At 53.0% G+C, this 21520-nt stretch overlaps 1 protein-coding gene across 5 annotated transcripts in view; it reads right to left on the reverse strand.

Moving 5' to 3' along the window:
* Positions 1–21520, reverse strand: part of ITGB2 (integrin subunit beta 2) — a 35796-nt gene that overhangs the window by 12353 nt on the left and 1923 nt on the right. The window contains exons 1-5 of one of the 5 annotated variants that reach the window (XM_036849811.1): positions 15182–15199; positions 14878–14960; positions 3924–3984; positions 3542–3630; positions 646–826 (exon numbers count right to left, since the gene is read on the reverse strand). In XM_036849811.1, the coding sequence (XP_036705706.1) occupies positions 646–826; positions 3542–3630; positions 3924–3981 (328 nt within the window). In that variant the 5' untranslated portion in view covers positions 3982–3984; positions 14878–14960; positions 15182–15199. Of the gene's footprint in view, positions 1–645; positions 827–3541; positions 3631–3923; positions 3985–14877; positions 15095–15161; positions 15200–21520 lie in introns of those variants that run through there. The other 4 variants (XM_036849809.1, XM_036849810.1, XM_036849807.1 and 1 more) reach the window with 4 other exon arrangements.

Below are 21520 nucleotides of genomic sequence, written 5' to 3' on the forward strand. Positions count from 1 at the left end.
CACCTGTACCTGTAATTACCTGTCTATCTGTCAACACGAATAGCCTGTGTCCCCAGCTCCCAGGACGGTGCCTAGCACACAGCTGGTGCTGGACAAAGACGTGAGGAATCGAGCTCCGAATCGAGTCCCCTCTGCCTGGCCCACCTTCCAGCATCAGCTCCCACGTGTGGCCGCCCCAGCCCTGCCCAGGCCCATCCGCCACACCCCCTTGCTGCTCCACCACGCCGCCTTCCTGAAGGGCGTTTCTCGGAGCGCTAACAGGGAGCTATGTCCTGAACCTGGGTCCGTGGTCAAGTCAGGTGGGCAACACTGATTTAAATGGTTACTAGGGTTCCTTGGCTGCAGGACTTGTCAGAGCCTTTACTTTGCCAAGAGTACCTGGCCTTCTGAGAGTGGGACAGATGAGTGCTTTCCAGATGGCTTGTTCTCCCTTTTAAAAAGGACACAGAACTCAGGGCGGAAAGAGAGACTGGGCGCCAGCCGCGGACGGGGTTCTTGCGGGCATCCTCCCCGGGGCAGAGAGAAGAGCTCAGACTGCTTCCCAGCAGTCCCAGGGCCTCGCCCAGCCCACCTGGCTGTCTGACCTGGACACATGGATACACGGCCATCAGGGGCTGACTCACCCCCAGCCGAGGCCAAGCCTACCTGGTCTCAGGTAGAGCGTCACTTTCTGCGGGGACAGCTGCTTCTGGCCCCCCACCTGGTCCTCCTGGGTCGTGGCGTGACTCCTGGGGTCCATGATGTCATCCGTCGGGCAGCCCTTTGACAGCAGCTGCTCCCGCGTGTCACAGCGAGTGGAGTCAGGCTCCCCCTGCCCCGTGAAGTTCTGGGGGAGTCAGGGGTCAGGGATCAGGGGCAGAGAAAAGATGGGAGCCCACACTGTGGGTGCTGTGCGAAGCTGACCCCCTCATCTGCACCGGATTCAGGTCAGGAGTCCCGGTGGGAGCGGGACGAGGCAGGGGCTGGGCGGCCTCCAGAGGGCCTCTTCACGAGGCTCCGCATCCCAGGAGAGCCCGGGAGCGGGCAGAGGCGACTCAGGAACCAACGTCTCCAGCCCCAGGTGGAGCCACGGGGACTCTCCGCGGCCCGCGGAGCATCTGGCCCAGGGTGTTCAGGCCCTTGGGCAGCGTCAGCAGCACCCGACGAAGGAGGGAGTGGTTCCCTCCCAAGGGGACGCGAGCGCCCCCTCTTGGCCCACGTGTTAGCCCCCAGGCACCACGCGGACCCGGAATACAGGCCAGGGCTCTGGGCCAGGCAGTTCAGAAGGAAACAGGCCGGACGGGAGCGTGGGGGTCCTGGGTCTTCCCTCGTGACCACTGTGCCCCCACGAAGGCCCCCTGGATGTGGACATGGCAGGGAGAGAGAAGCGGCCGCATTCAGAGGGTCCTGCCCTCGGCTTCCTCCGACAAAAGGAGGCTCGGAAGAGCAACCGCGGTAGGAGACCAGGCAGGTGCAGGGGGCGTGCCCAGTGCCGGGGCGGGGCCAGCCGAGGGGCGGTGCTTCCTGAGCTGCCTCTGAACTGTTCTCGCTTTTGGAACCCTATCAATGATTTAAGTACTCGGGAAAGAAAATTAACAGGAATGGAGACGGAAGAAACCCCTAAAATGGAATCCACTCGGAAACAATTGAACCTGACTGCATTTCAAATGCATATGATAAACTCAGGAAAGGGAAGGGAGAAATTCAACCTGAGGAGGGACTTTTTAAGCCGGGACTATGACCGCACCCCAACAAGAGGAGACAACACAGACCACACCCGATTTCCCCCCTGCAGTGGTGTGGGTAGCAACTCTGTAACCACTTTCTGTGAATCGTAGGATTAAGAAAATGGGGAAATGTATTGCGGATGTTGGGAGCCTGGCTTCTCATGAAGGGGAACCAGGAACCCTCAGAGAAATGTCTGAGTCCCCAGTGGGGGCCAGGAAAGTGCAGACGGGCCTGGAGCTCTGCTGATCCCAGAGAGTAAGAGAGCTCAGGAAGTGATGCTGGGGCGTGCTGACAGGACACAGGGCCAGCCTGGGGGCTCCCAAAGGCCAAACGGGGAACAATTTGAGCTTCAAAATGACAAAATGAAAGTGATAGCTTATAAGCTACTGAATAAAATAAACATCTACGGGTCCACACCGATGAGCGAGACAGAGAGAGGGAGATTGGGGGAAGGAAAAATTCCTCCTTACATTAGAAGCCATTAGAAGGAGTAATGAACAGGAATGTCACCATTTTGCAACCATCCCAGTGAGAACTGATTCAGGCACCCAACACCAACGGATGCTCAAGTTAGTGGGTGTAAGCCTGATGGGAAGCAGAGTACTTCCTGGCCTCGGAGTATCTCTCCACAACTTACTTACTATTGCAAAAGGGAAATAGTGACGTCATGGTGGAGAGCCTGGCAGACGCCACCTCAGCTGCGTGGTCCGGGCTGCATCCCCAGTATCAGGACGAAGTGACAACAGGAGCCCTGCATGGGGTTCCTGCCAAAACGCCCACCCTGGGCTGAATCAGAGGGCATGCCAGACAAACCCATATGATGGGCATTCTGCAAAACTGCTGTCCTGAACTCCTCAGAAATGTCAAGGATGTGAAAGACAGAGAAAGCTGACGAATGTTCCAGATTGCAGGAGATAAAGAGACATTTGAATGCAATGTGTGGCCCTGGATTATAATATTGACCAGTGGGGTAGGTGCGGAGTGGAGGGGAGGGGGGGATGATATCAAAGACATTATTGGAACAATTGGCAAAATTTGCACAAGGTGTGTAAACTTGATCAGCGTAAAGTACCGTGTTAAGTTTCCAATCTTTGATAAATGCACTGTGGTTTTGTGAGTGCCTTGTTCTCGGGAAAGTCCCTGGAAATATTAAGGGACAAAGGGGTTTGTGTCTGCAACCTACCCTCAAACAACTGAGAAAAACAAAATGTGTGCATGTGTGTGTTTCCAAACAGACCTGTGGTGTCAGAACCTCAGGGACCCCCGTGAGGAGGGCGTGGTCAGGATCTGGGGGTCCCTAGGGAAGGGGTCCTCCCCAGGAGGAGGTGGAGCTACCCCAAGTCCTGGCCGTCTTGGGCCTTTGCCTTTCTTCCCAGAGGGTCTCACAAGTAAAACATGAAGTCACTAAGGACAGCAGAGAGTTAGGTTTCCAGCAGGGAACTTCCCCAGCCCTCCGTGTTCCGGGAGCGGACAGCGGGGCACACGGGCGGGTGGCAGCAGCTGCCTTCCTGCTACAAGCACCTCTGCCTTGTCTCCGGCCAGGGCTCCTGCCTCTGGGGCTCGGGCTGCACCTGTCCAGACCCAGCGGTTTCACTCTCAGATCTGCTTCTGCCAGGCTGCCTGGGGACATGCTGTGTCTGCCTGTCTGTCTCTCTGACAGCACTGTGTCCCTGGGCTGCTCCTGCCCCACTAGAAAGCAGAGTTGTGAAGCTCCTGGAGGCCAGCAGTTGCAGGGGCAGAGAAGGGGGTCCAGCCCAGGAGGAGGGAAGCGGGGAAGGGCAGGCCAGGCGTGAGGACCCTCAGGGTGGCTGACGGCATTCAGTGAGGCTCTTACCAGCTTCTGGCACCAGGCGCAGCCGGGCCCTGACTCGATGCAGTCCCGGCAGGTGCTGACCTTGTACTTGGTGCACTCCTGGGACAGGACTGGGGGAGAGGAGACAGGCTGGTGGGCGTAGACCCCCACAGAGGCAGCAGGCCCTCCAGGGACCCGGGGTGTCAATGGGGGTGGTGGAGAAGAAGGGGCAGCGGGAGGGAGGGAGGAAACCAGGGCCCCAGGGGAAGCGGCCTCCAGGAGGGTGGGCCCCACGGTGGGCGGGGGAATGGAGGAGGACGGCAGGGCAGGGCCCTTCCTAAGCCTCCACCAGGGGACTTCGGGGCAGGAGGGTGCCAGGGCGGGTCCCATTCCTCCCATGAGGAGCTCCCCCCGCGGCACTCACCGGACCGGAGGGCAAGCAGGCCCACCAGGGGCAGCAGCAGGGGGCGCTGGCGCAGCATGTCCTGTGGAGGGACAGGGGCGGTGACAGGGCCTGGGGCCCCAGACTTGGGGCCTAGAGATGCAGAGCTGGGCGGGCCGTCCCTGCTGCCGAGGGGTGCTCAGCGCTGGGGTGCAGCCAGCACGGGGCAGTCTCCCCGACCCCCCTCAGCGGGGCTGTGCGGGCCAGCGGGGGAGGAGGCCTGAGTGGGGCTGCGTGCGCCCCACACCGCTGAGCCCCCAGCCTCCAAGGACCAGCAGGGAGTGGGCCTCCTGGCAGTGACACACACACACGTGCTCACACGCACACGTACACACTCACCATGCGTGTGCGCACACACAGGCGCCCAAGGGGCCGCGCGCTCCGGGTCAGGGCCCCGTGTGGCCTTCGTGGCCCCGAGTCCTCGGTGAATTGAGCTGAGCTTGGAGCAGAGACTCGGGCGGCCCAGGCCTCCTGGGAGGAGGCTGGACCAGGACTTGGAAGAGAAGCCAACTCTGAGCACCTACCGGCGCCAGGACCATGCCAGCTGCCCGCTGGGCGAGGAAGTGTAATCGGGCAGGACATGTGGGGCCTGCCTGGGACAGACCCCTCCCCCCATATCCTCTTCCTGCCTCTTGTCTGTAGAAAAGCTTAGTCTCCCAGGCCTCCCCTGAGTCACAAAAGCCTGGCTGGAGAATTAACGATTGAAAGGATGTGAACACGTTGTGACAAAAGTAGCAGTTGGGCCAGGAGAACTGGTAAGAATTCAAACAGTAAATCAGCCATAGGCAGTCACAGAATCTTTAGTTCCTCCTTGAAGTACCTAGATAACGGTATCTGATGCACATATCCTAAGCTGTCTTACAGATGCTAAAACCCCTACCAAATGGAAGAAGTTAATTGCACAATGACCATGAACATGTAGCCCCCAGACCTACTGGAGCCTAAGGATTGGTAATGTGAACCTCTGTGACCCCGCCTTGTTACCTCACCATCAGCCAGTCAAAGAACAGTGCACGAGCTGATCGCATACCCTGCGACCCCCTTCCCTCACCTGGCCTTTAAAAACGCTTTGCCGAAACCCTATGGGGAGCTCGGGGTTTTCTGGGCCTGAGCCACCCGTCTCCTTGCTCGGCCCTGCAATAAACCTTTCTCTGCTCCAAACTCCGATGTTTCGGTTTGTTTGGCCTCACTGTGCATCAGGCACACGAACTTGGGCTGTTTGACCACAGAAGGGCCCGCAGAGCCGTCACCTGCTGCCCGAGGCCACGAGCTCTAGGCGACCATTATTTTGCTCTTCTTAGTCCACACCTGCTGGGCCTGGGGTGAGGCGTGGACAGGGCGCTGGGCCATCACCGGCTGGTCCTGATGCTCCCAGAGGCAAGAGCATGGGGCGGGGCTGGGGGTCTGGCGCTGGGGCTCCGCGTCTTGGAGGTGGAAGCAGCACCTTCAAACCCACTGCGCAGGGGCCGGCAGGGCAGCTCCACCCTCCCCCGGAAGTGCCCCGAGGGACCCAGGCTGGGCCCAACCCTCCTCCAGGCCAGCTCCCGGGAGGCGTGGCAGAGCTTCGTGGGCCCGCGAGCCCCCACGTCTGAGAACCCGTAGGGCTGCTGCCTTTTAATCTGACGCCAAGAGAGCGGAGCGGGTGCTGAGGAGCCAACAAACCAGAGGCAGCAGGCAGGAAGGGGAGTGTTTTATCAGAAACCAAGATCAAGGCTCACCCTGAATGCCTTCAGACACCAGCCCCTCTCCCCAGCACACTGCTTGACAGTGCTGGGCCAGCATGGTGCACTCAGGGTCCCAAATCCGGGCCGGCACATGCTCCAACCCAAGGTCCACTTGTGTGGAAGACCATGTGGCCCCTGCCGTGGCGGCCTCTGCCGTGGCCTGTGGGCTCTGGGTGCACCTGGAGGTGGGTCCTGCCCTCGCCTCTGCTCTCCCGTAACCCCTGCACGTGTACCAGGGGCTCTGGGGTGGAGGAGGATCCCAGGGGGTCCCATGGGGGGACCCAGTGCTTAGAGGCCCCGCCCAGCCCCACTCTCCGGTCTTTTTGGGGGTGACCCCACACCCCGGTCCCCACCAAGATTATAATCAGAAGCTAGAAGTGTCAAAACAGAACAGACCCCTTCCCTTTCTTTCCTCTTCGGGTCAAAAGCAGAACTTACGCCCTGCTCTGGCTTCCGGGGTCACAGAGCGGGAGCTGGGAAGGTGCTTTCGGTTTACTCCACGCCCACCCACTTGTGAAAGCCCCGTGTTGCCCCAGAGCCCCCTGGGCCCCCTACCGTTCCGCAGCCGGATGCCCCGTGAGGCCCACGCGTGCTCGCTGCCCCCCCCCCCCCCCGGCTGACCTGGGCGCCGCCGGGCCCCGTCGGCCTCAGGACAGCACCCCACTTCGGGGGCAGAGGCTGCTCCCAGTAGAGGTCGGGGAGCCCCCGCCCCAGGCGCCCCAGCTGTGCACGTAGCCGGCAGGGGGGCCAGTCCTGCCAGGGGTGGGGAAGGCCCTCCAAAAGCAGCTCGACGCCCTTTCCTGTGGCCACGGACCCCAAACAGTCACAGCAACCAGCAGGCAAACCCCGGTCCCCGCCTGCGGAAACCGAGGCCCCGGCGGCAGCAGGATGCGGACCCGGTGCCACTCACAGCGGGCGCACCCGCCCACGCGGTGGGGAGAGCGCTTTGGTTATGGCAAGAAGACCCACAGGCCACAGGTCCCGTCCACAGGAGGGGCGTCGCCGGTCTCTCTTCCCCCTTAAGCACTGGACTCCCGCCGCGACCGGCTCCGCCCCAGCCCCAGTGCCCACGGCCCCTCGGGGGCAGGACGCCCGCACACGCGGTGGCTCTGGGAGCTCGGAGCGCGGAGCGTGCAGCCAGCCCTCCTCTCGGCCCCGGGCAGGGGTCCCAGTGGACGCGCCCGGCAGCAGGACTGGCCATCAGAGGCCCCGATGCCGCAACCAGCACGGCGGGGCCTCACAGACCAAGGCCTCCTCTGGGTGTCGTCCTGGGGCCCGGCCCCCTGGACGGCGCAGGGCAGTGCCCGTGCCCGGGTCCCGGCTGCCCCAGCGGCATACTCTGCCTCGGCTCCCTCTGCGTGCCTGGAAGGGCTTGCGGGCCTGGTCCCGCTCTGGGGGAGGGCAGGCTCGGACCGCCCTCGTGAGTGTGAGGCCCCGACTCGGCTGGGACAGCTGGTCCGAGAGCAGGGAGGAGGGCGCGGGCTCCAGCTGGGCCACCCGAACCCAGACCTGCGGCACCCTCCCTGCCACTCCGACGGCCCCCAGGCTGCACTCTCCCCAGATCTAAGGGCGGCCCCGCCCCAGGACTCAAGGTGCAAAACCCCAAGTCGAGGTGGCTTGAGAAACCCAAGGCCCCACGGGCCTGTGAGGACTTTGCGTCAGAGCTACCCTTGAGCTTGACCCTGCCCGACAGGGGGTTGCTGGCGCGACCGAGTGCAACGGCAGGAAGTGGCGCATCCCCGCGGACCCCGGGCACCCTGAGGATCACCCTTCACGATGAATAAAGCTCTGAGCGTCGGGGTCCGTCAGGGAACATCAGAAGAAAAATAGGATATATTCCTTCCAAATCCCACACACTCCACAAAAGCCCATTGTCCTTATTTGGTAAAAGAAGAGAAAGAGGAAACATCAAAAAAGAAAGAAAAGTTTAAGAAGCAGAGGGAGGCCCCACGTCGGAGGCAGGGTAAGCTGCTGTCGGATCAGGCTTGCTGTCAAAGATGAAAGGTTTGCCAAAGTGCAGACCCTTAGACAAGGCCCTGTGGGGCCCCAGGACTCACCGACCGTCAGGACTTGGCATCAGGGCCTGCCCTTGACCGTTCAAGGTCAGACCATAAACCACCTGGTGCTGGTTTCCAAGAGGCATGTCCAGCAAGTGGCAAGGAACAGAGATGCTGTCAGGAAAATGTTAAAAGAGGGGAAGGCAGGGGTGCGGTATTCATGCCAGGAGCTGAGGATTCAAGGCTGTTTCAGGTAGAAAAAGGCCAGTGTTGACAATGATCTAAAATAGGCATCAACCTTTTTAAACCAAAAGACAAAGTTAGGGTGGGGTCGTTTCTGCTTTATGTAAAGACAAAAAAGAATTGGACAGAAGTGGATTCCAGTGGGGGCTGGAACCCCTCCCCCCCGCCCCAGGTCACGGAGTTTCCAGACAGATCAGAAGACAAGGGCAGAGGGGATTGAGGAGGAGGCCAGCCCCGTATTCTCTGAACCCACACATTCTCGGCCCCAGGAGAATCCACTGCACATGTTCGTCACTGCTCCGTTCACCACTGGTGAAGGTTGATGGCAGAAATTTTAAGGGCCACAGTTTCTGACCAAATGGAATAAAATGAGATGCCCCCCCAACACACACATATTAATTAGAACCTTTAAAACATTCTGCCCAGTATCCCGTAAGTCCAAGAGGAAATCAAATTTATATGTACAGACACTTCAGAAAAGAGACAGCACAACTTTCTCTGTTCAACGCGTCCCCGATGGAGAGAGAAGCCCGAGGCCCTAAATGCTTTTCTGCCTGACGGAAGGGAATGATGATAAACGTGCAGGACGGAAAGTTCAGACGTGAGAGAAAGAGCCACAAAGCTCAGGAAATAAGGGAAGGGAGGTGGGAAATACACAGACAACAGAAAAAGTCGATGAATCCGAAAACAAACAGAGAAGCTAAAATTGATAAAGACATTGAAAATCATTTCTTTGGAAAAAGCAATAAAATGGGTCATCTGGAAGAGAGCTTGTATGGCAGTCGCCAGGGAGCTTAGGAAAGGAAGAGGTAAGGCAGCAGTGAGCTGTGCACTGGCCTGTAAAACGCATCCAGAAGCTTCGGGGACAGAGTCGGTGTGACCCTGGCCCTCGGGCCGGTGGCCGGGGGAAGGGAAGCGAGCAGTGGCACTCCGGCCTCAAAGGCACCAGGCACAGCAGGTTCCCGGGAAGCCACGTGCCATGGCAGTGCCCCCTTCAAACCATGGGACCCGTAAACCCAGGTTTAGGAAATAAAATGATAAAAGGAATAGAAGAATGTGTATCTCAGAGTAAGGACACTGAGTGTAAAAACTAAGGGAGAAAATACCAAGAAGATAGACTCAGACTTCCCTGGTGGTCCAGTGGTTAAGACTCTGCACTCCCAATAGAGGGGGCCTGGGTTCGATCCCTGGTCAGGGAACTAGATCCTGCGTGCGTGCTGCAACTAAGACCCAGTGCAGCCAAATAAATAAATAAAAAAATATCAAAAAAAAGAAGAAGGGCTTGCCTGGTGGCGCACTGGTTGAGAGTCTGCCTGCCAATGCAGGGGACACGGGTTCGAGCCCTGGTCTGGGAAGATCCCACATGCCGCGGAGCAACTAGGCCCGTGAGCCACAATTACTGAGCCTGCGTGGCTGGAGCCTGTGCTCCGCAACAAGAGAGGCCGCGATAGTGAGAGGCCCGCGCACCGCGATGAAGAGTGGCCCCCGCTTGCCGCAACTGGAGAAAGCCCTCGCACAGAAACGAAGACCCAACACAGCCATAAATAAATAAATAAATAAATAAGTAAATAAAAATTTAAAAACAAAAACAAAAAACATTAATTATAAAAAAAAAGAAGAAGATAGACTCTAAGATGAAAACTTTAATTCGAAAAGATACATGCACCCCAGTGTTCATAACAGCACTATTCACAATAGCCAAGACATGGAAGCAACCTAAGTGTCCATCAACAGAGGAATGGATAAAGAAGATGTGGTACATATATACAGTGGAACACTACTCAGCCATAAAAAGGAATGAAATAATGCCATTTGCAGCAACATGGAAGGACCTACAAAATTACTATACGAAGTGAAGTAAGTCAGACAAAGAAAGACAAATAGCATATGATATCACTTATATTTGGAATCTAAAAATTGATACAAATGAACTAATTTACAGAACAGAAACAGACTCACAGACATAGAAAACAAATTGATGGTTTAAAAGGGGAAAGGGGGAAGGGATAAATTAGGAGTTTGGGATTAACATATACACACTATTCTGTATAAAATAGATAAACAATAAGGACCTACTGTATAGCACAGGGAACTATATTCGATATCTGTAATAACCTATAATGCAAAAGAAACTGAAAAAGAATATATATATATGAAACTGAATCACTTTGCTGTACACCTGGAACATGGTAAATCAACTACACTTGAATAAATTAAATAAAAAGAAGACAGGCTCTAAAAACAAATTTTGTACATAAAAAATTGAATAGATGAAAATATTTAGTATCTGTCTCATGCAGAAGGTGAATGGTAATCTTTGTGTCCAAGGAGATTTTAGAAATAATAACAAAAAGGCAAATACCCCATAGAAAAGGATCTTGTGAACAGATAATTCACAAAAGAAGAAATGCAGCTTGTTAGCAAACATTTGAAAAGGTTGCTCTGGCTGATAATTGGGTATTGTAATCAAAATATCTAGATTCCTGGTCTAGCTGTCAAACTGGACACTGTTTTTAACATCCCTGAGGCCCACCCAGCGGAACCTACATGGCATGAAAATGTGTGAACGGTTGCTCGCAGCTCAATTTTTACAATCAAAAGTCGCTGTGTGGGAAAACAATAAATGTAAATAACCAAAACAGGCCATGTTTCTTCTGTGTGGTGGCATTATAAGTATTTTCAATTTTCTTCATTATTCTGGTTTGTATTTTCCAAACCTTCTACAATAAACATATATAATGATTTTTTTTTTAAATTCATACATTTAAGAAAATCTGAATATCGTGGTGGTTGAGGAATTGCTTGGAAATGTCTCTAGATTCCTAAAGTGGTCAGTTCCTCTGTTCCCACTGCTGACACTTCTGAGGACAGTGGCCCCCTGCTGGGACATCTGCTCATAGCTCGTTTGCTCACTCATTCATTCACTGAACAAGTGCTGCCTGTCTGGCCCCTGGGCACTGCTCTCCGGGATTCTAGGATTCTGACCTCTGCCAAGACCTTAGGGCACCTCCACACCCCACACCTCCCCCAGATTCCCATCACACCTGAAAGCCCCACTGCTGCAGACACCAACGCATGGCCACACCCACACTATTTAAAAATGAACTGGTGGGTTTTCATCACTAGGTGTTCAGCAAGGGCCTCCAGGCCACTGTCGGATGCTTCCAACTTGCAACAAATTATAAAGCATTTGTTTTGTCTTTTGTAACCATATACAAATAAAATATGTTTACAAAAAAAATAAATTGGTGGAAGCACGGCTCCCGAGGGGCTGCCTTTCTGTGTGCCCCCAGCCCCGGGAACACTGTGAGAGAAGGCCTGCCCCGTGCCCACGGAGGCCCGTCAGGCAGGAGCCCTGGCTTGGTGAGGTCTCGTCCGTCAAGGAGGCTGACCTCAATCCCTGACCTTAGCTCCTCAGCCAGCAGGGAACCCTTCCAACTACTTCTGGCTGCAGCCCAGGGTGCGACATACCCAGACGACCTTCCCTCCGGAAGCTTCCAGAGCAGCGGAATCAGGCCACATGGGTGCGGAGGCCTCTGCGTCTCAGACTGGCCAGATCTGAGCATCCGAGGGGCCTGACCCCACATCTGCCAATGGGAAAGGGGCCGCGACTTGCTCTGTGACGACTCCTGGGAAGAGGGCAGTGGCTGTGCAAGGTTGGGCCACAGCGCTGGGGACCACGGCAGACATGGTCAGTCCTCAAGGGAGCCTCAGCTAGTGGGTGGCGGTCCCTGCCTGGAGAGCCACTCAGGACCCCCGATCCCAGAGGACCAGGGCAGGGCACTGCCCACGGCAGCCACCCTGCTGGCCTGGCTACACTCTGCACTCACAGCCTCAGTTCACCCGCAGCTGCCCTGGGGGTGGACCAAACCTGCTCCCTGTTCCTAGGGAGGGCTCTGAGAGGGTCAGGCCCTCAGCCGCACAGCCAGGACAGACGCCAGGACCGGGGCCCACGTCAGCCTGACCCCAGGGCTGACACGCTCAAGTCTACGCCCAGCTGCCGAGTGAGTGTGGACGGGTGACTTCCCCTTCTGGACCTCAGTTTCCTCCCTTGTCACAGAGAGCCAAGGGTGCTGTGCTGGTGAATTTCACATGCCAACTCCGCTGGGCCGTGGTACCCAGATGTTTGCTCAAACCCTGGTCTGGATGTTTGCTGCAAAGGTGTTTCTTAGATGAGCTCAACATGACATCAGTGGGCTCTGAGTAAAGCACACGGCCCTCCATGATGTGGGCGGGCCTCATCCAACCAGTCGAAGGCCTTGAAGGAAAGACTGATGTCCCCCAGGAAGGGGAGACCTCTGCCTCCAGACGGCCTTTGGGCTTGAGCTGCAATGTCGCCTCTCCTCTGGGTCTCCAGCCCGCCCTGCAGATTTGGGGTTTGCCAGCCTCCACAATCGTACAAGCCCCAAAATGAATCTCTGCCTCTGTACACACACACACACAGGCACACGTGTACACATCCTATTGGTTCTGTCCCTCTGGGGAGCCCGCACTAGTACAGACCCCAACATGAGCACCCCAGGTTCAGGGAAAGCTGCTAGAGGTGTTTTTTAACACCACTTCGAGGTGAGCAGGCAGAGCCGTGCTTTCCTGCTCCGTGTGTTTCAGAGGCAGTGAGGGTACCCGGCTCCTGTTTCTCTCCACCGTCATCAGAGCCCTGCGGTGGTGGCACCCCACCCCTGAGCCTGCGTGACACGGTTTCAGACCTGGGCTGCGTGGGGTGCCGTGCTGAGCAGGGACCGTGCCAGGGCTCACGCAGAAGCCAGGGTCTGCTGGCTCCCTGGCACCCCCGGCCCTGCTGCTCGACTGCTGGGAGGGTGAGCCGCCCGGACACCCCCGGCTTTTGGTGGGGGGGACCTTGGACCAGGCAGGAAGGCCTGCCCGGGTCACAGGCTGGCAGCTCGGGGACTTGACTGCACCTGCCATGTCACCAAGACACCCACTCGTCAGCGGTGGGAGAGACTGGAAACCCCCAGGCCCACCGAGGACTCCCCTCTCCATGGGCTACCCTGCCCGGGAGGGGGAAGGCAGGGGCTCTTTCTGAGCAGCCTGGGGACCACGCCCGCTGCTACAGCTGAACGTGGGCTCCACCAGCCTGACGGGGGACGGGGCCCCAGCGGCCAGGCAGGTGACACGCGGCAGCACGACTGGGACAGGTGGGTCTCGGCACCTTCCCCCGCCAGCCGCTTGCTCCCTGGGGGCCTCAGCGCCCCCGTCGGGCCTCAGCTCCCCACTCGGGCAGGTCTGGGTGAGGTGACGACAGAACCGACACCCCATTTTAGGTCCAGTTTGCACAAAGGGGAACGGACAGTGACCACACTAGCATCTCAGCCCTACCCGCCTGGTGGTGTCACCGGGGCGTCACCAGGAGACTGCCTAGTGCTGGCGGGGAGCGCCGGATGGGGCTTCTCAGCTGGGGGCACAGTTATTAACGCCGGCAGCTGTCCCACAACGTGGGCTCAGGCGGGACCGTGGGCCACTCGCGGTGACAGGTGCGCAGGCCGCCGGACTCTGCCACCCAGGACCCATCCTAGAGCTGGCGGGGCCTGAGTCAGGAGAGGCCACCGCGGGCTCCGTGCTGCCCCATTCGTGGGGCGGATGCCTCTCCACAGCCCTGTAGCCGGCGGAGCTCGGCCTGAGCTGAACCCGCGGGACCCTGTGGACGCAGGCCCACACCTCCGCCCCCTCCAGGGAAGTGAGTTTTGAATTACAATTTGATATAGAGTCAGCTGGAGTGTAAATACCGGCCCATTTCGCAGGTGGGAGGCCCAGCAGCCGGCCTATCTCCTGCCCATCTTGCCAGGGTGCAGGCAGGGCAGGCCTCTCTCCTCCCCTGGACAGTGGTGGCCCCTCTGCTGAGCTTCTGCAGGGCCCCTGGCTGTCTGGGGTGTCTTCCCTCGTGAAATCTCCAGGAGGTGACCGTGACCGGCACAGTGCAAGCTGACAGCCGCAGGCAGACAAATCCACGCAGATTTCAGCGAGAAAGCCGCGGCCGGTGGAGCGGTGTCTGGTTGCCGGGCCGAGCCCCTCGAGAAGTGTCTCGATTCACTCCCGTTGGGACAAAGCCCTGGGGCAGCCGTGAGTCCCCCTCCCGGCGCTTGTCCGGGCCCTCGGGCCCCCGTCCCCCCACTCCTAAGGGGGCAGGCCTCCAGGGGCCTGGCTGTGGGAGGTTTAGGTCACACACCCAATGCCTGACCCCCTAAAGCTTAAGTGTCACCCAGCGTTTTCACATCGTTAGGCCAGAGCTGGTGAACCTTCGGGAGTCCGAGAGAAGCAGCAGACCCACCCCCGAGACAATGTACCGTGCACACACACACACACACAGACACACACACATACACACACAGCCACACACAGACAGACAGACAGACACACACACACACACACACACACACGCACTGCTGGAGGACAGAACCACCCCGGCAACCACGGAGCTGTGAAGACAGAACGGGACCCGCTCAAGCAGGAAGAGGAAGGAGCAGCTGGGGAGGCCCAGGGACCCTCCTGCAGAGCCTGGCCGTGCCGGCCCCGTACCCACCAGACGGGGGTCTTGCCTGTCCCCCAGCCTCCTCCTGGCTCTGCCGGGCCTTGCAGCCCCCGCATTGGGGGCTCAGCAAGTGCCTGGGGCTTGTTGAGGGACCCTCACCCGGGGAACCGCGGCTGGGGTCTGAGTGCATCCCCCCGCCATGCCGGTCCCACCTCCTTGGTTACATCCCTCCCATCACCCCGCCACTAGCTCTGCCCACGGTGGGCTCAGCACTTCCCCTTGCCGGACCTCAGCTCAGGGGGCCTAGAGTGGACGGTCCCAGGGTGTGTGACACGGACCAGGGCCACCAGGGCCTCTGCAGGCTGGGCCCCTTGGAGCTGCCCGCCTTGGGAAAGGCAGCAGCCACGGCCGGGGGAAGAACCTCAGGGCTGAAGTGCCCCCTTCAGAGGAACCAGCCCGACACAGAGGGGCCTCTGTCCACTCACCCGCCGACGCCCTGGAGGTCTCAGCAGGGGTGGTCCTGGCTGGGCTGGCAGGGGCTTCGGCTCCACTCTTCACCAGGCTGGTGCTGCAGCGGGTGTGGGAAGACACCGGCCCGCCTGAGACCCCGCTGGTGAGGGCACGATGCTTCCTGTTCTAAGTCAGGAACTGGAGGAAGTAGTTACATGTGGCTGATTGCACCACACGCGTCCCTCCCAACCTCAGTCCCTCTGCCTACAGGGCCCCCGACAGAGGGCTGTCAGAGGAGCAACACACAATGGGAACACACCATCCGTCACACACGCTCACAGCTGGAAGTGGAACAGCGTGCAGGGAGGATGGAGTGGGAGCAGGGCCTCCGGCGGCACCATGGGACGCCCCCACGGGCCGAGGGGCTGGCCGTGCCCCGCAGGGGACAGAAAATCCCGGAGGGCGGTGCCCAGGAAGTTTCACCCCAGGAAGGGAGCCGGCCTGCAGACTGAGCACACGGGAGGGGAGCGTGCACCCACCAAAGAAGAAGCAGACAGGCACTGGGGATTCAAACTTGGGTCACGGAAATAAAAAAGCATCACACGGACCAAAGGGCAGAATAAGAAGCTGGAGAGCAAATCAGTTGGAGGGCAGGATGAGGGCATTGGCTTGGGAGGACAATGGGACAGGGAAGAGGCAAGTCCACCTGCCCTGCGCTGCCCACAGGAATTCCAGGAGAGAACAGTAAACAGAGAGGGGAGAGACTCAGACAACAGAAGAGAAGTTCCGAGAGAGAGGACCCAGATGAAGAGGCTGCTGCATGGCTTGGGAGGAAGAACAAAGGTCCCGAAACTGGTTAAATTGTGATGCCATCACAGAACATTAGTGATAGAAAGAAAGCAGGACAGATTCAGAGAGAGACAGAGACAGAGAGAGAGGGAGAACGAGGGAAGGGGAGGGTTAGGATGGGGAGGAAGGGAAGCAGAAGAGGAGACACTGATTACATCCACAAACAAACAGAAAGCAGAGTCTTCAGATGAACCAGGGCTCAGATACATAACACTACCCTAAAATCTATTTGGAAGATGCACTCCCGAAATGAAGACAGACAGATGAAGAAATCCAAGAGGAATCCAAGGGTCGCTGAGGCAAAGGTGACCAAAGAAATAAGGAAAAATTGTTAAGCCTAAGTAATTGTTGATTTTAAAATAGAGGTAAAAATATTAACGATTTGAAACAAAAATCCTAGAGGAGCAGAACAGATGAGCAGGGGGGCATGCTGCTGTTTCTGATACCCATCAATGGACACTTTGCTAGGAAATATTTAATTTTATATGTGACAAGAATTAAAACTCTCCTAAAGAGTAGAAATAGGAAGTATACATCTGAAAAAGAAGAAAATACGAAAAATCCTTTTTTTAAGGCAAGGGAAACAGAACAAACAAGAAAGGATTGTGAATTAAAAACACACAATAAGTTATCAGCGATGATTTCAGAAGTTCCGGAGAATCCAGAGTTCCAGGGTCACAGGACCTGTGAAGGGGTCACCTTCCTCAAATATAGTCTTGATGAGTTTTAAAAATAGAAAAAACTCCAATTACATGTTCTCTATCAAGGGAACTTCCTCTTTATGGAACTATTCCGGAAAATACAACAAAAAAAGGAAGGAGAGATTGAGAATGTCCCCGAATCACGCCCCCTGGTGACGCACCAGATGGAGCACTGACTGTCGCTGGTTGTGACACCACGAGGACACGCTCCACTCACAGACACAAGTCGCTTGCTGTCCTAAGCCTTGGAGAAAACAGCAACAGAAAGTAAGTGAATCATAAAGTAAATAACATAAAAATCACAACTTTTACTCCTGAACCCGAATCAGGTCAACACTTCACCTCCCAGTACATAGGAGCAGTGGGGACAGAGGGCTGGGTTAATGGTCTGGCAGGGATGCAGTGAGCAAAATCCAGGCTGGAGAGAAGCCCCCAAGATGAAGAGAAGGTTGCAAGAGAGGAGAGGAGGTGTGGGAACCCGAGACAAGAGATGGGAGAGAACATCAACCAGTCACAGCACGCGGACCACAGGACATTAACAAATTACTGTTAACATTTTGGACGTGTTAAAGGTTTTGTGATTATGTTAAAGAATCGTCACCTTTTAGAGTCTCACGTTAAGATATTTGCACAGGACATGACAGGATGTTTCAGATTTGCTTCCAAATAATCAGGGGTGGGGTGGGTAGGGGAGACTGGGTAGGGATATAAATAAAACAAGATTGGTCACAAATTGATAATTGTTGAAGCAGATGTCGAGGACACATGGGTTCATTAAACTCTTCCGTCTACTTTGTATAGGTGTGAGATTTTCTGTAGGAAAAAAATGTTTTTCTAACTTTAAACAGAAGTGTAAATTTGTTTAATGGGGATAAAGTTTCAGTTTTGCAAGATGAAAAAGTTCCAGAGGTTAGTTGCACAACAGTGTGAATATACTTAATAATACTGAACTTTACACTTAAAAATGGTAAAGATGTTTAAATGGTTAAATTTATGTTATATGTATTTTACCACAGTTAAAAAGAAAAAAATGCCGCCTATCAGATAAACTGTTAAAAGTGACACTGAAGACTGAAAATAAAGTATTGGAAAACTTACATATCACATGCTAGAAAATACTAAAAATATAATATAGAGATAATATTAAAAGATATAATTCAAGGCAAAAAGCACTAAACGAATAAAGAAAGATGTATGTAATGAAAGTTCCAATCCACAAAGAAAGTTTAGCAGTCATGAATCTTTATATACTGAACAAAATAACCACAATATATAAAAACCAAAAACTGACGAATACATAAGCAAACGGGCACAGCCACAAACGTAGCAAACATCTTTAATATACCTCTCTCAGAAATGAACAGATCAAATAGAAAACCAGGCCTACGGAGAATTTGAGGAATATAACACTTTCTCCTTACCTTGTACACAGTAAAGCTAAAACATGAGGGACAATAATAACAGATCATTTATTAAGCCACAAAGGAAATCTCAACATCTTCTAAAGCACAGAAGTCATAAGGAGGCCAAATTCACAGACACAATGTAATAACAGTAGGTGCTAACCAAAGAATAGCATTAAAGAAAAACCCAGCAACTGGAACCCAAGAAACTGGAAACAAACCCAACATGGCATAAATAGATACCCTGTGGCCTTCATGCACAAAAGCAGCAATTAAAATATGGATCTGGAGCTCTATGTGTCCACACGACACGCCCAAAACCGTAACACTGAGGTTATTTTTAAAGGCAAGTTGCAAAAGGGGGCTTCCTATTATACCACCCGTGGTTACAGGAAAAACACCCCCGTACTCACCAACCCGCCTTCAGGGTAGTGGCTACCTCTGAAGGTGGAGAAAGTAGTGGTCCTGGCAGAGGTATGTAGAGGGCTTCAATTTTATGTTTTTAAGTTTTATGAGGAAGAAAGAAGAAAAAATTCTGGGCAAAGTAAAGCAAGATATTAAGATTTGATGAAGTTGGATGGTGGGTACAAGGGTGTTGGTGATGCCGATCTCCACCCTTTTCCATAGTCTTGAGATAATCTATTTTCTTTTTTGAAAAGGAACTAATGGGTTGGGAGATTGGGATTGACATATATACACTAATATGTTTAAAATGGGTAACTAATAAGAACCTGCTGTATAGAAAAGTAAATAAAATAAAATTCAAAAAAAAAAAAAGGAACTAACAGGGAGTGACTGCAAATGAGCGTGAGGACCTTTTGGGGGTGATGGAAATGCTCTAAAAATAGATTGTGGTGATGACTGCACACATCTGTAAATTCAGCTAAAAATCATTATCATTAAATTGTACACTTAATATGAGTGGACGTTGGCATTCAAATTCTATCTTAATGAAGCTGTAAAAAATGAATTGAAATTAAGAATAAGAAGAAAAAGCACCAACATCTTCCAGTCCCAGCCAAGACAGAGTAAGCACACTGCACTCCACCTTTACACTGACCAGAGCTAAAAATATCACACAGAATAAAATAAAGCAACTTTCTGGACAGACTGGCGTGAGAAATCAAAACCTGACGAAAGGCTGATATGGTAGCAAATGTCTTGTCTCCCTACATCCCCTGTGTTAGATTCAAGGTAGCCTGCACCCCAGGACAGCACAGTGAGCACAGCCAAGAGAACCCCTCCTTTCTGGTCAGTGGGCTGGGAGGAGCAATGCCCTGAAAGACAGAGAGAGTGAGAGAAATGCCCTATTTCATTTTCTTTTTCCTGGTCTTGCCCCAGAGACAAATTTCTGTCCCAAAGCCGCACTCCCAAGATGGTGGTAGCAGCAGCTATAGCGGCAGAAGCTATTGTAATAGTCACTTTGACCCAGAGGTGGATCTAGGCACAGGAAGCATGTGACAGTGCAGGAGGCTAAAATTCCTGCTTTATAGCCAGAGGACCCGGAAAGGAAGACTCGGAAGCCAGAGAGCATCAGAGAAATTAATAAGAAGGAGATTAAGAAAGAGACCCTACAGAGCCTTTTAAAAAAAAATTTATTTATTTATTTTGGTCACGCCAGGTCTTACTTGTGGCAGGCCCGCTCCTTAGTTGCGGCTCTTGGGCTCGCTAGTTGCGGCATGCAAAATCTTAGTTGGGGCATGCATATGGGATCTAGTTCCCTGACCAGGGATTGAACCTGCATCCCCTGCATTGGAAGGCGGATTCTTAACCACTGTGCCACCAGGGAAGTCCCCTATAAAGCTTTATATGAAGTTCCAGACTCACCCCTGAGCTGGACATATGTGGAAATGACCCAAATACCATGTCAAAGGCTTTGAGAATTGAATCGTGGTGTAGACCACTGCCAAGGTTGAAAACTGGACCGGGGGGATGCAAGTGCAAGATGGATCCAAATAACACAGCAGAGACTTTGAAAACTAAACTCACATTGGAACCACAGCCCACAGGAGGCAGGTCTGAACTTGTGGTCTGACCCAACCAGGTTGATGGCCAGAAAAAAAAAAAGAGAGAGAGAGAGAGAAATGTTGGAGAACACTGGAGAAGATTTTGATAGGATCCAGAGTCTCATTAAATAATATCTAAAATATCCAAGACACAATCCAAAAGTACTCAAACAACAATAACAACAAAGAAAATCTCAAGAATTTGTAAGAGAAAAAAACAATTAATAGATGCCAACTCTGAGATGATCCAAATGTTGAAATTATCACATAAAGCATTTAAATCAATTATTTAAAATGTGCCCCATTAAGTAAGGAAAACACCCTTGAAACAAATGCAAAGGTAAAAATTTTCAGCAGAGATATAAAAGCTATTAAAAAGAACCAAATGAGTATTAAAATTAAAAATATGATTACAGAAATAAAAAATTCACTGAGTGGGCTTAATGGGAGAGGTGAAGACAGAAGAAAGAGTGAGTGAACTTGAGGACCAATAGAAATTATCCAATATTAATGACAAAGAGAAAAAAAGATTGACAAAAAATGAACAGAGCCTGGGGACCTGTGGAATAACATCAAGAGATCTAACATTTGTTGCCGTTGGAGCCCCAAGACGAGAGGCATAATGGGTTGACCCAGAAAAAGTATTTGAAAAAATAATGGCTGAAAACTTCCCAAATTTGATGAAAAATATAAATTTACAGATTAAAGAATCTCAGTGAATCTCAAATAGGATAAACTTGAAGAAAATCAAGCCTATACACACCATACTTAGACTGCTGAAAACCAAAGATAAAGAAAAATGTCCTGAAAGCATTCAGAGAAAAATGACACATCACATATAGAGGAAGATCCATTTGAAAAACATTAAATTTCCCATCAGAATCCACGGAGGTCAGAAGACAATGGAACAACCTGTATAAAGTGCTCAAAGGAAAGAACTGCCAGCTCTCAATTATGTTCCCACAAAATTATTCCCACCAATGAAGGGGAAATAAAAACATTCTCGGGACTTCCCTTACAGTCCAGTGGTTAAGACTCTGAGCTTCCACTGCAGGAGGCGAGGGTTCAACCCCTGGTTGGGGAACTAAGATCCCACTGGCCATGCAGTGTGGCCAAAAAAAAAAAAGAAAAAAGACACTCGCAGATGAAGGGACAGTAAGAAAATTAGTCCCCAGCAGACAACTCTAAAAGAAATCTTAAGATTTCAGAGGGAAATGATACCAGAGGAAAACTGGGAAACTTAGAAATGAAGAAAAAACAACAGAAATGGAAAATAGCGGGTAACTACGCTATTTTCCCTCTTAAGGTCTTTGCAATATGTTGATGGTAAAAATGACAACATTGTCTGGTGGGGTTTTCAATGTATGTAGATGTAAAATACGTGGCAGCTCCAACATAAAAGGAGAACAGTGAAGGGACATACACAGTTTTAAAGTTCCACTTCATTTCACTTGAAATGGTAAAATGTTCATTTTAAGTAGACAATGAGGTGTTTAGTATATATATTGCAATTCCTCCAGCAACCACTGAAAAACCTGTATAAAAAGATATAGTTAAAAAACCAACTGATAAATTAAAATGCAATACTAAAAACACTGATACAATCCAAAAGAAAGCAGAAAACGGAAATAGAAAAGTGAAAACCAAAGGGAGCAAACAGAAAACAAAAATTTGAACAATAGACCTAAATCCAACAATTTCAATAATTACATTGTGTAA

This window comes from Balaenoptera musculus, chromosome 4, assembly GCF_009873245.2.
Source record: "Balaenoptera musculus isolate JJ_BM4_2016_0621 chromosome 4, mBalMus1.pri.v3, whole genome shotgun sequence".
NCBI classification, from domain to species: domain Eukaryota; kingdom Metazoa; phylum Chordata; class Mammalia; order Artiodactyla; family Balaenopteridae; genus Balaenoptera; species Balaenoptera musculus.